This window comes from Lontra canadensis, unplaced genomic scaffold (assembly GCF_010015895.1).
Source record: "Lontra canadensis isolate GAN:19392208 unplaced genomic scaffold, GSC_riverotter_1.0 scaffold159, whole genome shotgun sequence".
Lineage (NCBI taxonomy): Eukaryota > Metazoa > Chordata > Mammalia > Carnivora > Mustelidae > Lontra > Lontra canadensis.
In genome coordinates, this window is record NW_022631153.1 from 1352782 (window position 1) to 1369711 (window position 16930).

The following is a 16930-nucleotide window of genomic DNA, read 5'->3' on the forward strand; positions in this document are numbered from 1 at the left end:
TCTGTTCTTACTTTATTATAAATCATGTGCTAATCTTTTTTTCTTTTTTAAAGATTTTATTTATTTATTTGACATTCAGAGATCGCAAGTAGGCAGAGGCAGGCAGAGAGAGAGAGAGAGAGAGAGAGAGGAGGAAGCAGGTTCCCCACTGAGCAGAGAGCCCAATGTGGGGCTCCATTCCCAGGACCTGAGCCGAAGGTAGAGGCTTTAACCCAGTGAGCCACCCAGGCACCCCGTGTTAATCTTTTTAACTTTTCTCTCAAGATATTTATATGCGGTTTTTATTTTTTGGGTTTTTTACATAATAAAGAAATTAAAGACTTGTTTTTCATATAGGCTATAAAAATATATTCCCAGTATGTTGACCATCTTTTTACATCATTTAAAAAATATGTTATTTATTTATTTGAAAGATGGAGCATGAGTGTGAGAAGGGGCAGAGGGAGAGGGACAAGCAGATTCTCTGCTGAGGAGAGCTTGATCAATACAGAGCTTGATCCCAGGACCCTGAGATCATGACTCAAGCCAAAATCAGATGCTTAACTGACTGAGTCACCCAGCCGCCCCCACATCATTTTTTTTAAAGAGGCAAAAAAACAATAAAAAAAACAGCCACCTTTGTTGATAACTACTTTTGATTTTCAGAAATTCTGAATCATCTCTCTTGTTAAAACAAACAAACAAAAAACCAAGGTACTACTGGGTACTTAAAATAACTCTGTATCACTTTGGTAGCTTAAAAATAAAATAGAGGTGGCAGGAAAAGTTTTTTTCATTAAATTAAATTGGAATTCATTAAAATTAAGGATTTCTACATACTAAAAGACACCAATAAGGGAGTAAAAATGCAAGCCACAGACTTGAAGCCACAGAGAAGATATTCAGAATGCATATAATCTGACTTATAGCCAGAATATATAAAGAATTCCTTAAAACCATCTACTATCCAAAGCAACCCACACATTCAATGCAATCTCCATCAAAATACCAATAGGATTTTTCACAGAACTAGAACAAACAATCTTAAAATTTGTATGGAACCACAAAACACCCTGAATAGCCAAAGCAATCTTGAAAAAGAAAAGCAAAGCTGGAGGCATCACCGTTCTGGACTTCAAGTTATAATACAAAGCTGGAGTGATCAAAACAGTAAGAGGAAAAAAAAAATGAAACAAGACAAAACTAGAGAGGGAGACAAACCATAAGAGACTCTTAACCTTAGGAAACAAACTGAGGGTTGCTGGGGGAGGGTAGAGGGATGGTGTAAGTGGGTGATGGAAATTGAGGAGGGTACATGATGTACTGAGCCCTGGATGTTATAGGAGACTGATGAATCATTGAACTCTACCTCTGAGACAAATAATAAATTATATATGAATTAATTTAAATTAAAAAAAATTTTAAAAACCAGTATAGTACTGGAACAAAAATAGACACACAGATCAATGGAACAGAATAGAAAGCCCACAAATAAACCCACAATTATATGGTCAATTAATCTTTGACAAAACAGGAAAGAATATCCAATGGGAACAAGACAATCTCTTCAACAGTGTTGGGAAAACTGGATACCAACATGCAGAAGAACGAAACTGGACCACTTCCTTGTAACACACATGCAAATAAATTCAAAATAGATTAAAGACCTAAACGTGAGACATGAAACCATTAAAAACCCTAGAAGAGAGCATAGGCAGTAATTTCTGACATTGGCCATAGGAACATTTTCCTACATATGTCTCCTGAGCAAGGGAAACAAAAGCAAAAACAAACTATTGGGACTTCAAGATAAAAAGCTTCTGCACAGCAAAGGAAACAATCAACAATACTAAAAGGCAACCTACAGATTGGGAGAAGATATTTGCAAATGACATATCCAATAAACTGTTAGTATCCAGAATAGATAAAGAACTTATATAAACTCAACACCCAAAAAACAAACAATCCAATTACAAAATGGGCAGAAGACATAAATAGACATTTCTCCAAAGAAGACATAGATGGCCAGCAGACACATGAAAAGAGGTTATTATCACTACCATCAGGGAAATGCAAATCAAAACTATAATGAGCTATCACCTCACACCTGTCAGAATGCCTAAAATCAACAACACAAGAAACAACAGGTGTTGGTGAGGATATGGAGAAAAAGTGTACTGCTGGTGGGAATGCAAACTGGTACGGCCACTACGGAAAACAGTACGGAGGTTCCTCACAAAGTTAAAAAAAGAACTACCCAGGGTGCCTGGGTGGCTCAGTGGGTTAAGCCTCTGCCTTTGGCTCAGGTCAAGATCTCAGGGTCCTGGGATCAAGCCCCGCATCGGGCTCTCTGCTCCGCAGGGAGCCTGCTTCCCACTCTCTCTCTCTCTTTGCTTATCTCTGCCCACTTGTGATCTCTGTCTGTCCAATAAATAAATAAAGTCTTAAAAAAAAAAAAAAGGAACTACCCTACAGTCTAGCAATCACACTACTGGGCATGTAGCCAAAGAACACAAACATACTGCGTCAAAGGGATACATGCATTCCTATGTTTACAGCAGCATTATTTACAATAAGCAAATTATGGAAGAAGCTGAAGTGTCCACTGAATGATGAATGGATAAGAAGATATGGGGGGGTGTGTGTGTCTGTATCTATATACATGTATATACACAATGTAACATTAATCAGCCATAAAAAAGAATGAAATCTTGCCATTTGCAACAACATGGATAGAGCTAGAGTGTATAATGCCAAGTGAAATAAGTCAGTCAAAGAAAGACAAATATCATACGATTTCACTCATATGTGGAATTTAAGAAACAAAACAAATGAACAAAGGGGAAAACAGAGAGAGGGACAAATCAAAAAACAGACTCTTAATGAACAAACGAATAGTCACCAAAGGGGAGGTGGGTGATTTATGGAGTGCACTTGTGATGAACCCCAGGTGACGTATGTATGGAACTGCTGAATCACTACATCATACACCTGAAACTATATAACACTATGTTAACTAAGTGGAATTAAAAGAAAAACTTAGAAAAAAAAAGAATGTTTTAAAACTAATGAAAATGGGCAAAAGACTGTAACAAACATTTCAACTTTAGGAGGAAGGAAGGAAAGAGAGACAGACTGTCTTTTTTAATCATTTTTCTAAAGAAGCAAAAACAACCAAAACGCTAACCACTGAAAGAAAAGGTCAATAGTTGTACAATCTTACAATCATCAAGAAAAAGCAAATGACATAATAATGGGATTCCACACACTCAACAAAGTGGCTCAAATGAAAAACACTGATGCTAGCAGGTAGAGACGTATTAAGGAGAGGAAAGTAAAACTTTTGTACTCTTTATCAGTGGATACAATTACTTTGGAAAACTGCTCGGCAGAATCGACAAGGCTCAAACACAGCTACCCTATAACTCAATATATATCCAACAGAAATGAGTGAACATGTCCATCAAAGACAGATACAAGAATATTCATAACTATTTTATTCTTGATATCCAAAGTCTAGAAACCACCCAAACGTCCTATTTATACAGTAGCTTATACAGTAGCACACAACCTCTAGATAGGTACTCTAGATAGATAGATAGATTTCAGTACTCTAGATAACTACAAGAAACCTGACACAACAGTTCACACTGTGTACGGAGGTTCAAGAAGGCAGAACTCATGTATGGTGAAGTCAGAATAAGCGGTTAACTTGGGGATTTGGTACTATATGTGAGATGGCGTGATGGAGCATTCTGGATTGCTAGAATTTCCTTGTCTTGACCTGAGTTGTGATTACATGAATTCATGAATTTTAAAAGCTCTATTGAATTGTATACTTAAGATCTATGCACTTTACTGTATGTAGACCATGCCTCAATAGAAAAATTTTAAAGTGCTTTATTAAATCTTACAAAAGCCGCAAAGTGAACTTTACCTAAAGGTATCTCAGTAACAGCTGCGATCCCCTTCATTTCCTCCTCAAAAGGACCAGGAAAGTTGCCAAGTAGGCCAGGCTGGAAAACAAATAAATTATCAATCATTCGACCGAAAGGGTTGCTTTGAGATTTGGTTCTTTTACATATAATATGTTCTAGATGCTCCTTCCATGGGAAGTAATAAAAGTCATTATAAAGCACTTTTTAAGATTTTATTTATGTATTTGACAGAGATCACGAGTAGGCAGAGAGGCAGGCAGAGAGAGAGGTGGAAGCAGACTCTGCTAAAGAGAGAGCCTGATGTGGGGCTCGGTCCCAGGACCCTGGGATCATTACTTGAGCCAAAGCCACAGGCTTTAACCCACTGAGACACCCAGGCGCCCCTATAAAGCACTTTTATATCCTATATTTCTAAGAGACTCTTTCTAGACTCAATATTGGGCCCCTCGTTCTTTAACTCTCGCTTTTATTCCCTTAAAATCAACTCTTCTCAGGTATTATGCCAAGACCTAGGACTGTTTTTTCCTGCCTTGTATTTTACCCTGTTCTCCAAAAAAAAGAGATAACTGGCAATAACTGCATTTGGATGACTAACATGGCCCACAAACACTTCACGAGTACCCCTCATCTCCACCCAAACTCACCCTCTCACCTTGGCAATGCATCCTCATTACTACACTTCCTATGCACACTCATAAAGGTAAATCTGTCTTCTATTCATTTGCAAAACCTTCTGTCTTGGTTAATGGGCTTCCCAGGCTAGATGCATTATCACAGTTTGTTAGCAAACAAAGGACACAGGAGCAAAATCCCAGTGGGCACATATTTTTATTCTCAAATGCAACTTTCCACTAAAAGTGAGATTACAGTTTAAGCTCACAGCCTCTCGCTAATAAAATAAAGTGCTTAAAATCTGCAAGTCTCATTTGTCACCAACTTGGTGTTTATATCATGTGATCTAAGCATCTTTACTTCTACTCCTTAGGAATTCAAAGCATTACACAAGTGGAATATTCCTGCCATGTAACAAACAAAGATGACTTACTGAACATGTATTAACCACTTAATCATATTCAGGCACTGTGCTTTATATACAGTATTTCACTTAATTCCCACCGTGACCATATAAAATACGTATTATTATTAGTGTGTTCTCCCTGATGAGAAACCTGACATTTCACTGCTTAAGAAATGTGTCAAAGGATATAGTTATTACGGGACTGATCCAGCCTTAAAATCCAATGATTAAGGGAAAAGAACCCAATGTTGTCTGAATGCAATCCTGGACATGTACTATCCTGCTGGCATGCAGAGGAGGGGGATGGGAGGGCCTCCTGTCTGTTGTTCCTGTGAACCTTTGTATGTGGGGGAGGTCTGGTTAGTAAACATGAAGGGGTCACTTAATCAAAGACTCTGAAAGCATGAATATGTGGGAGAACAGAGTTGGCGACTGGCAGGTGCAAGTGTCCCAGGGATGATATGCATAGAGCATCCAGTCTCTAGGACTCCATGATGCTTAACTAGGGGTGGTTTTATCCTCTAGGGCAGATTTGGTGATACCTAGAGGCATTTTTGGTTTTCAAAAACGAAGGGGTACACCTGTGGGTAGAGGCTAGAGATGCTGCTAAACACCCAACAATGCACAGACAGTCCCACAACAAAATATCCAATCCCAAATGTCCTAAGTGCTGAAACATTTGCCCTAGGCCCTTGGTGGTCTTCCCAATCCTTTGTACCCTGCAAAACATACAGGGTCCCAAAGCAAGGACCAAAACAGGGTGATAAGGATCTCTCGGGAGCTCCAAGGGCCAGGCCCTAGATTTTCCATTGGTCCCACCTATATTAAAAAGAAGCTGAAGAAATGGAGTCTTCCTGCATGACCAAGAGGAAAATGAGCTGATTTGGCAAATACACTGCTAGAAGAAACACTCAACCCAAGTGAGTTTCAATGGTCACAGCTACTGAGGGCCTCCCTAAAGAGCAGAGCCAGGCTGAATATGTCATTTGGTCATATGCAGAAAAATCTCTGGGTGTCCTGAGATATAGAGGCAAAGTAGTTCAAATAAAACAACAACAACAACAACAAAAAGCAAAAATACCCCACACAACCCAAATTTTCAATAGTGAACTTGCAAATATAAGTACAATTAACAATGAGTGGGGTTAGGAGTGCGCACCTCTTGTATAGCTGAAAGTTCCCGTATAATGTTTGACTCTCCCAAAACCACTAATAGTTTACTGCTGACCAGAAAGCTTACTGATAATATCAACAGTTAATTAACATACATTTCCTATATTATATATGTATTTTAACCTATATTCTTACATTTTAAAAAGCTAGAGAAAAGAAAATCTTAAAAAAATCATAAGGAAAAGAAAATACATTTACGGTACTTTGCTGTATTTATAAGAAAAATAATCCATGTATGGGTGGACCTTCCCAATTTAAACCTGTGCTGTTCAAGGGTCAATTGTATGTCTAAGGGGAAGGACATACCATGCTCCCAGATAAACACATATGTGTCTACTGTTGCATAAGTAGTCCATACTTAAAATTAAGGGGCAGTTAATTGCCAAAATTTGTCATGCTATTTTGTGTCCTATTATTCATACATTACCAAACCCCAGAAATTTAAGTCTAAGTTTTGATAGTTGTCTAGAATAAATGAAAACTTGTCTAAGCTCCTTAGAAGAAGTTGTCAATTTATGCCTTTAAATAAATACCAGAGCCTTTTCTGAACTCTGTGTGTATATGTGGATATGTGTATGTTTAAAATTTATTGTGGGAAATAATATTTCTTACCAACTTTTGATCCACTATCTGCATAATTTTTCCACTTGGCACAAATGCATTTACTAGATCCTTCAGGGAATTCATTATAATTCTTAGCTGAAAAATAAATAAATTGTTTAATTAACAAGAGACATAAAAAATGTTGACTACTTAAGATTAATATTGGTAATACGAAAACAGACAAAGACCTTTTGATTTATCCATATATAGAGTGCTATTTGAAAATACTGTCATCTAATCTATACACACAATGCATCTTTAACAGGCCATTTAAAAGGCAGATGATAGAAACAAAGGCAAAGGCGAGAAAAAGATCAGGAAGCTATAGAAAAATGGCATCATTTCTTCTATTATTGTCAACAGGAGAAAAATATCAAAATTATATCCTTAAAATACTTGGTGTGTAATTTCATGAAATACTCTTTTAAAAATGCAATATATTCAGTAATGTCAGAAATAGAAGATTTAACAATCAGCATACCGCTGGTGCCTTGTCAACCATCAATTCATGCCATCTTTTGTAGGGCGGTAAGTCAAGATTTATGGTGTACCATGGAACTGGACCCCTATAGCTGTAATGAGAGGCGTGGAACCATAAAATGAAAAAAGCAGTTTTTTGACGGGAGTTAGATAGTTACATTGAGATGGATATGTTAGAGGCATATTCTTAACAATAACATAGAAGCTAGTACTCAAACCAACGTTTGCAGAAAAGCTCATTTTCCCAGCTAGTGTTTCTGCCCTATGTTGTATACACAATCACACACAATTTCAGAAATCTTAGAATAGAGTTACACATTCTGGAAGATTAAAGTGAACTGATGGTAAGTCAAAGAATTTTGGCTCAGAGCCACATGTCATCTGAATCTCAGTGGTAGAAAATATCTGCCTTTTTTGCCCTCCTAAATCTCTGCAGAGACTTAGTCTAGGCTTTGGGCACTTCTCTGATTGGTTTCCCAGTCTCAGAATTCCCTGTTAGACAGTCACACTACTGCCAGATCATTGCCTTAGCACTGGCTTCCGTACAGTTGCCTTTTAAGCCTCCAGAAGTGGCAACATGTATCAGCTTCCCATGACTGGCTTCAAAAGTCTTTAGTACTCACTCAGCCATGAGACTCTTCCTGCCATGCTCTCTCTCTCTCTGCGCATTCTTCTGTAGTCAGTGCACACCCAAGCACTGTTCCAATCATATGCATTTACTACACTTCAATTGAGAAATGGCAGTTTCTACTCTGAGGACATAGCAACGTCCACTCTTTTATCATTGGAGCTGGGCCTTATTTCTGGTGGATGAATGCTACCATCTTTTTCCTTAGCTACCGAAACATTATCTTCCCGATCTTCTTACTAAGCCTCTAAGGGTGTGCCATTCAGTGATTTATCAGCTTAGAGGTATGCCTAAAAACAGCTAGCATGTGCACCATTATTTTTCTGCTCCAGAGAAACATAAGGTACATGCCGGTGTGAGCTACAGTAGCTGATATCTATATTAAAGACTTTGATACTTAATTCCTAGAAAAAAGCTTAACATAAAAACAAATTAATTCAGCTTTTAACTGGTCATAATTTCATAAGCAACATTCGTTCCCACAATTAAAAAAAAAAATCTTGTTTATCCTATTATAGGTAGGTGCTACCAATGGTCTCCCCTCCCTGCCAGCAAGCACCCAGATTTCCATGTCTAGGAGTGATGGTAAAGCAGTGGCCACTGGAGCTGTGGACATTGGTGGTACTGCCCTAAGACAGGTTTTCTGAACTCCAATCAGCTGCTCTTCCCCTTAGAATATCCAACACAAATCTATATCCACCCTAATCTCCTGATTCTTCTTTAGGTAGGCTCAAGGATTCCAAAGAAGAAATGGGGAAGAGATAAACTCAGTACAGCAGAGGATTAGATCAAGTGGGCATGGGGAGACCCCCAAATCTCTAATAACACCTCCACCTTTGAAAGAACTGTGAAACTGATTAACAAAATCATTTTAATAACTAAAGCTTAACCGTGATCCCACATTTTACTTCTCATTAAACATTTTTCTAAAATATCTCCATATTTAACATCTGTACCTCAGTTTCCTAGAAAAATAAACATTATCTACCTTATTAAGGGCAGTAAAGATTACATGAAACACACAAAAAATACTCAGCAGTATCGGTATTCAATCAATAGTCATGACTATAGAATATTTTCCCACTTTACTGCAAACAATAAACATCATTAAATTATGTTTGAGACTTAGCATCTGCTGTGCCCAGGTCATCACAGGCACTATTAACAACTGACTGAACCCACCTGGCTCCACAGGTGGCTCAGAAATTAGTCCAAGTGACACAACACACGAACACGAAAATAAGAAGGCAGTTGCTACGCGCTAGGGAGCAGTAGAAAATAAATGCTAATGGGATCTGGTTGGATTCAGGGGTGCTCTAGCTGTCAGTCCCTTGATCTCCAGCCCTCATGTAACTGGTCAGGCTGGATAAACAGGTATTTCTCTCCTCCCTCACAGATGCCCATGCACACCTCCAGAATCAATGCACTCAATCAAAAATAATGTAGAGGAGGATTCTGTTGTCATTCAAAGGTATATGAATACCACACTCCCCTCTCATATCCCAAGGCACAGTTATAGTTCAGAGGAAAGGAGCAGAGCAGAATGGAAGATTTTTCTGCAGAGAACAGGCTAGGGAAGTAGGAAGGAATCCAGGGGAGATACCAGGACAAAAATATTTACATTGTATAGATAGATAAATATGGGAAAAATGTGTTTATTTCTACATGTGGGTTTTGTACCCATCTTTATACACATGTATACACATACATACACTCAGTAGCCTGGAACCAGTTAAAAGCCCAAGGAGGGAAGGTTTGCAGAGTAATCAGTTCATAGACACATGTAAGGTGGACATGAAAGGGAGTAGGAAAAAAAAGCCTTTAACATGGAAGATGTTCATTATGTGTTAAATGAATTGGGGCAGTGACACCAATCAAGAGATGCATGTAATCAATAAGGCACTGAAGAGCAAGATGTTGCCAGTGTTGACACAAAGGAAGACCTACAGAGAGCAAGCCATTACAGAGAGGGCTGGAAAGCACACTGGCTTTAGAAGAACATAGGAACGGATTACTCCTAAATTACTTCCTGTCAAATATTTGCCTTTTTCCACAGAAAAGTGAGTAAATCAAAAGAATTTTGTGTCTTACAGTGGCACTGTATGTGAGGCAGAGGCTATTACATAATTTAGGCAAGTGCAGTACAATATATATATTTGGAATACTACAAAAATCAAGAATGTCATCTTGATACTGCTGGTTTCTGAAAATTAATAAAAGTAAATGTCATTTAGTCTGGAGTCAGGGGCAGCAGGATAGCTGTCAGGCCCAACTGCAGATTCAACAGGAAGAAAGCTGCCTTTCAGGCTGATACTACCCTTAACTACTACTATACTATCCCCACAAGGGGAAGAAAGGTTGCCCTGACAATAGCTCGGCCAATGAGAAGCCACTATTCTTCCAACTCCCAGTTCAGTCCAGTGGACTTACCTTAACAGTCTTTTCAACTTCCCCTTTTTCCTCTAGAAAACATTGTTCCTCTCCTTTGTTCTGCAGACTTCCCTACGGTTTTGCCCTAGGTTGCTTGTCCCTCACTATAATTCTCTGCTATTTCTGAATAAACCTATATTCGCTGGTAAAATAACTGGCAGATTTATGTTTAAGGTTAACATTACTTGGTGATCAGAAGTGGAATACAGAGAAAACTCCCGACGACTCCAAGCCTGGTGAGCAAACAGGTGCGGATTAACCACAGAGCCACCTGGGCTCCCTTCATTCTTGACAATCCTTGGGCTGGAGGGTAAGTTTTCCCTGGGATTCAAGCTCCACTCTCTTTTTGAGAGCAATCCAGGCTTTATTTGGGATCTGTCTTAAGGCCTTGTTTGTGTGTGTGTTTGTTTCTTTTTTTAATCTGAGAGTACTTATTGAGTCCTTTACAAAATCAGACCGTTTCTGTTATAACTGTACTGACTCCTGTTTAGACTGGTGTGAACTGACTCATTTTGGGACTGGACTGTGCCCGCTGGATATGCACTAGTTTTTGGTATGACTCCAATTTGGAACTGGATTGTTCCTACTGGAACGATACCGGCCTTTGGCCTGATGCCTTCTGGAAACAGGCTGTTCCTATTGAAACTGTGCTACTTAGCATTTTTTCTCTTTACCCTAGAGAAAAATGTCTAAGAAATGGGATCTCAGTCATCAAAATGCTTCAAGGGTACTCGGCCCCTCCTAGGACTCCAGCTGTTCTATGTTTAAAAACTGCATATGCATATGCATTTATAACTAAATTAGACTGAGTTAACCAAAAGTAACTCAGAACTTCAATGCCCATTATGGGGAACTTCGGATCTCCCCAAACTTGGTTTACCCAAAAGTAAATTAGAAAGCACAGCCACTAAGAAACAAAAAAACCTAAACGGGATGCCTGTTTTAGATGGTACTTTGAGGCTTCTGAATCCCTACAGGATTTTAAGTTTGCCTCTTTGTAAGATACTATTTCTAAATTAACTGACAAGACAAGTGAAAGAAGTCAAAACAGCTTCAGAGATCTTTACCCCCCTCTACCTTTGTTTCCTGACATCTGGCAGGTGCCACTTTCCTTTTTTTACATTGCTGAACTTCCTTTTCCCTCTGAAGTACTCCCTGCTCCTTCTCCTGAACCTGCTAAAACCTGCCCCTTTAAAGCCGAGTCTTCAGATGATCTATAGAAATGCCAAGTTTCTTATGCTCCTGTACTAAGGGAACTATGCAAGTCATGAAGAGTTTTCTGAAGTGACTGGTGACCTATTCCCCACCCCACAGGCTTTAGAATTTACCCTAGTTATTCAAATTTTTACCAATCTAGTTCTCAGATTTATATCCATGAATCTACATGCTTACTTGCAAAGGCCAGACCAAACACTGGATGAAACTAGTCCGATAGGAACATCCTAAAGGACACGCAGAGAAACAGACTCATAACTTTTGGTAAGACACTAGGACACTCCCAAGGAATATCCACTGGGCAGTTACAGTAGCTTTTCCTAAGCATGTCAATGGGAACAAAAATTCAGGCTTGTGCACAAAAGCCTGATGAATCTCTTCATAACTACTATAATTGACTCCGAATTGTTTTTAAAGAAGGTACTGGTTTTCCTTTAAATGCTGAATCCACCCAGGTAGCATTTAACTCTATACTCATCAATGACCCAAACTGGGATATTTCTCCTTGAGTCTTTTTTTTTTTTTTTTTTTTAAGATTTTATTTATCTGGGGAGTGGGGAGAGAGGGAGAGTGTGCGCATGAGCAGGGCCAAAGACAGAGGGAGAAGCAGAGTCCCTGCTGAAGCAGGGAGCCAAATCAATTCATGACTTGATCCCAGACCCTGTGATCATGACCTGAGCTGAAGGCAGATGCTTAACCGACTAAGCCACCCAGGCGCCCCTCTCCTTGAGTCTTTTAAGAGGACCAGGATGAAATGGAAAACCATTTCAGCTTGCTTGTGTCCTAGATGGGTCACCTAAAGGACTGCTAAAATTCTCAAGTTTCGACTTGGGCGAATAAGGCCTAAACCAAAAACCTTCCAGTTTCTGCTATTACTGCAAAGAGCCAGGGCATTACTAAAAAGCTGGGACAAATTTAAGTGCTCTAGGTGCTGTCTAACCATCTACTTCCCAACACAAGGCCCCGAGGAGCTACAGGTACTCATCCCGACCCTCCCTCTTCAGTGACCTACAGAAACCACTTTCCAGACTGGAAAAAAAAAATCTATGTCTGTATCAAACTAGAGCTACACTCTCCATGCTTAATTCTACTGCTTTAAAGCAGCCTCCACCTCAGAGCACTACAAAAGCTCAAGTAGCTAAGGTGAGGTGAAGGGGGTGGGTGGGAGAAGAGGGAGGTAATCTCTCATAAACCTCAACAGGTTCCTATCTCTGAACCTATTCCCTTTTGTCTAGGACTATTGAGAGATATGTATCCTTTCCCCACCCACCCACTTTGTTCCTCCATCTCTATTCATTTACTGCGCCAAGATTTCTCACAGAACTATCATGCCAGAATTTCCTTCTCCCCAAGGGGGAAATGATTCTAGAATTTGGTAATAGTAATCAAAAGAGCCAACCAAGGGTTGATTAAATGACCTTCCACATCATTCATTGGCTCCATCTCTGACTACAGCTGCATCTAGGAACAGTGATTATTTGCTCCTACTGGATCAACTACCACCTCCTTAACAGGCAAAATCCTCAACTGATATTGGCACAATCCCAAGTGCACCTCCCCAACAAATTCAAATAGATCCCTCAAAACCTTTCTGCAGAATTAATTAATACTCCGTAAATAAAGAAGGCCCTGGAGGCATCAAGCCCATAATAGAAGATTACAAGGCTCAGGGCTTCACTATCCCCTGTACTAGTCCCTGTAATACCTCTATTTTATCTGTAAGAAAACCCAATGGCCAAACAGAGGTCTGTCCCAGACCTAAGAACAGTAAATACTACTGTTTCCCCTTGGTATCCTGTTGTTTCCAACCTTCATATGCTACTGATATCCATTCCTACTGAAAGCAAATTTTTCAGAATTTAACTATGCAGAACATTTTTAGTATGCTCACTGATGAGAACAGCTAGGATTTTTGCCTTCACTTGGGAAGAACAACAATACAACTGGATGGTAATATTTATCCCTAGGGTTTCACAGAGTCCCCCTTACTTTTCACAAGCCTTAAAAGCTGATTTGGATGATAGAAAGTTTTGGGAAGGCTCTACTTTCTTAAAATATGTAGATGAATTGCTTCTCTATCCTCCCTTCTCAAACTTCTTTACAGGAGACAACATCCATCTATTAAAATTTGTAGGCTTAAAGGGAAATAAAGCCTCCAAAGTGAGAAAAAAATAGCAGTTTGCTCAAATTCAAGTTTGATACTTAGGGCAGCTGATCTTCAAACAAGAACTACATTCAGATCCAGATGATACCCTATATGATTGTTGACGTGACTTTTTGGCCCCTCACGACAATTTGTAAGAAACTCTTCTAACCAAGGCAAGCTTTTTCATGACTTCCTGAGAGTTCTTATTTGAAGTATGTACTTGGTACATACTTGGGTACACCATCACAACTTCCTTTTGACATCACTGAGGCAGCACCTTAACCTTTGGCTATTTCTACCCAATAGGATGAAATATATGCCCTTGCTCAAGCCTGTCCCTTCACCAAGGCTAAAACCACAGACATTTATACCAATAGTCAGTATGCCTTTGGGGCAATTCATCACTTTGGAATATTACAGAAACAATGAAATGTCCTTACCCACAATAGAAATGGCTCTTATGTCCAAAATGTACTAGATGTCATACTTTTGCCAGCTGCTCTATTAATAAGGTTCTTGGGCATACCAGACTTGACTCACTCCCTGGGGGCCAAACAAAACCACCTCATAATACCTTTGGTATTTACACCAAAAATGCTGCTATTAAGGAGACCAAGAGACAAACCTCTGTCACAGTCCAAAGGGACGTTCCCAGATGATCATTTAGAAAAACTGACAAGAGATACCCAACAACTGACTCTAGAGAGGGAAAAACGACACTGAAAATCTAGTAATTGTTGTCTTGATAAAAAGAGACTCTGGTTTGGACCAAATAACAGTCTGGCCCTACCAGAAATTCTAAAACTCTCACCACTCAAATGCATTAAACCACTGGACTACTAACAAAGTATTAGTATGTACCTGTACTGTATGTTTACAAATGTACTCTGTGTGCTCTTGGCTATATCCACTATTCTGCTTCCATTGTCTCTTGAAGCAAAGACTTCCAGGAGGCATATATGACTCCATGTTTGCCTCCACAGGGAAAACCTTTCCTCTAAATTGGAACCAGTGCCAATAAATATTTCAGTTGGCTACTTTCAGACCTAGAGTCCTAGTTTAGAGCCATCATACAATTTGGAGTTCTGTTACTTCTTCCGTTCTGTATAATTATTTAAGTTTTGTATTTTGCTCTCTACTGAACTTTTTTAAAAAACAATGTACTCAGTAAGATGATGCTGGTTCAGTGCTCTGAGAAAATCTACAACACTTATGACCTTAAGAAGATACAGTCTTTAGATGGGAAGTGCCTGAGTGTTCTCTCCTAACTTTCTTGTTAACTCAAATATGGCTTTAAGTGATTTCCAACTGCTCTGCACCTTACTCCCTGCACAGAAATGTGGAAAACCTGACTCTTGATCACTGATGCTTTCAAAGAAAGATTTTTTTTAAATTTATATTTTTGAAGACTTTCTTTTTTTAAGAAAGCTTCACCTCCAACATGGGGCTTGAACTTACAACCCTGCAGAAAGAAAGGAGCCTTGCAAGTTGATAATACTTTAGATACTACTTTACTACCCCTGCAGGAAGAAAGGCTTTCCTCCTCTTCTGGCAACAACCCAGCCAATAAGACACTGCCATAACTCAGCCAATAAAAAGGCACTATGCTTCAAACGCCATTTATTCCAATGGACTCTCTGGTTTGAAGAGCCTTCCCAACCTCCCCCTTTTCTCTATAAAAGAGCATTCTCCTCTTTTGTTCTGCTGGCTTCCCTACAGTTTTGCTGTAGCTTGCTTGTCCTGCATTGTAATTCTCTGCTCTTCACAAGTAAACCCATGTTTGCTGGGAAAATAACTGGCAGTTTTATTTCTAAGGTTAACAGGTTAAAGCTGTACTCTCCTTTCCCCTGCCCACCCCAGGCTACTTTTAGAAAGAAAGAAAGCAGGGCAAAAAAAGATTACCCTTCTTTATACCTTTCTCTTCTTTTCCACATTCTGAACCCTCTGGGCTGTTCTTATACTTTTCTCATAAACCCATTTAGCCATTGAAAGATTTGAAAATGCCATATACCTATATTAAAAATATTAACATAAATGCACTAAAATATGACACTGACCCTTCCCTTATGTTTTTTAATCTTGTTTTATCCTCAACAGCTTTGATTATCACACTTGGGGTTTATTTCTTGAAGGTTTCATATATAAGACCCTACACTTTCTTCCAATATAATCTGATGGTTTATATTCAGGTACCACAGGAAGTCACGGTTCAGCTCTGCATTTGTCAGGATAAAAAAATGCCTGGCAATCGACAGAATTTGCTGGAGAACAGAAATTCTTTTTCTCTCTGATTTTGATAGACTAGAAAAGGGCATTTTAGTCATGGGGTACTTCAATATTTGTCTAGGGTCTTAGCCAAACAAACCTGACCAAACAAAAACAAAACTGTCTCAGAAAAAAAAAATTTGTTTAAAGATAGAAGACATGACTTAAATTTTTCTTCAATACTGTCATTTTTATGAGATAATTACATATGGAAAAGTCTCCACAAAGGCCAAAGTCAGTTTTGAACATCTGATGTTTACTCACGTTGGTCCAGAAGGAGGATAGGTTGATTTTCTGCAGTTTTCTGTCCACTGGAAAAAAAAAACAAAAAACAAAGAAAATTAAATTTCAGAAAATAATAAACTGAACAGGCAATTTGCAAAAACAGTTAAAGACTGTGTAGACAAAATCAAGCATGATTAGCCCTTTTAGATCATTTTGATACCTCTTAAAAGTCTTTTCCTCCCACGAAAACTTCTAAAATCTCAAACTTAAGGGCATTTTCAGCCTTAATTCAATTTGTACTAGTGCTGTAATTTGGATTCTATCTTGCAAACATACTGAATAAAGAGGAAATGTTAAGAAAGTAAATGGAAATGTTTAAGTCAGGCTGATTTATCACTAACAGTAAATTAAATCTTGATAGAATATGATGTCACTTGAATTTATGAACCAACTCCATTGCAACAGAAATTTGCATCCCAAACCAGATTTTCAGGACACACTATGCAGGGCCCTTCATAATCTGGCCATACTTTACCTTCCCAGCCTCCTTTCCTGCCACTCCTCCTATCTCCCACGGCCACATGCAAACATGTCCTCTGATCTCTGACCTTTCCTATCTGTGCACCCAGTGTTCCAGTGACCTAAAATGCCATTTCTCCACCTAATGAACTTTGGACTTCAATTTTTAAAAATAAATATTTTATTAATTTGACAGAGAGAGTGAGATCACAAGTCGGCAGAGAGGCAGGCAGAGAGAGAGAGGGAAAAGCAGGCTCCCCACTGAGCAGAGAGCCCGATGTGGGGCTCGATCCCAGGACCCTGAGATCATG

The 16930-nt window shown here is 39.0% G+C and overlaps 1 protein-coding gene across 1 annotated transcript in view; it reads right to left on the reverse strand.

The window, feature by feature from the left end:
* The window catches only part of ASAH1 (N-acylsphingosine amidohydrolase 1), a 47941-nt gene that overhangs the window by 10243 nt on the left and 20768 nt on the right, over positions 1 to 16930 (reverse strand). Inside the window, exons 2-5 of the mRNA XM_032844901.1 lie at positions 16140 to 16186; positions 7193 to 7283; positions 6721 to 6807; positions 3917 to 3995 (exon numbers count right to left, since the gene is read on the reverse strand). Coding sequence (XP_032700792.1) covers positions 3917 to 3995; positions 6721 to 6807; positions 7193 to 7283; positions 16140 to 16186 — 304 coding nt within the window. The remainder of the gene's footprint in view (positions 1 to 3916; positions 3996 to 6720; positions 6808 to 7192; positions 7284 to 16139; positions 16187 to 16930) is intronic.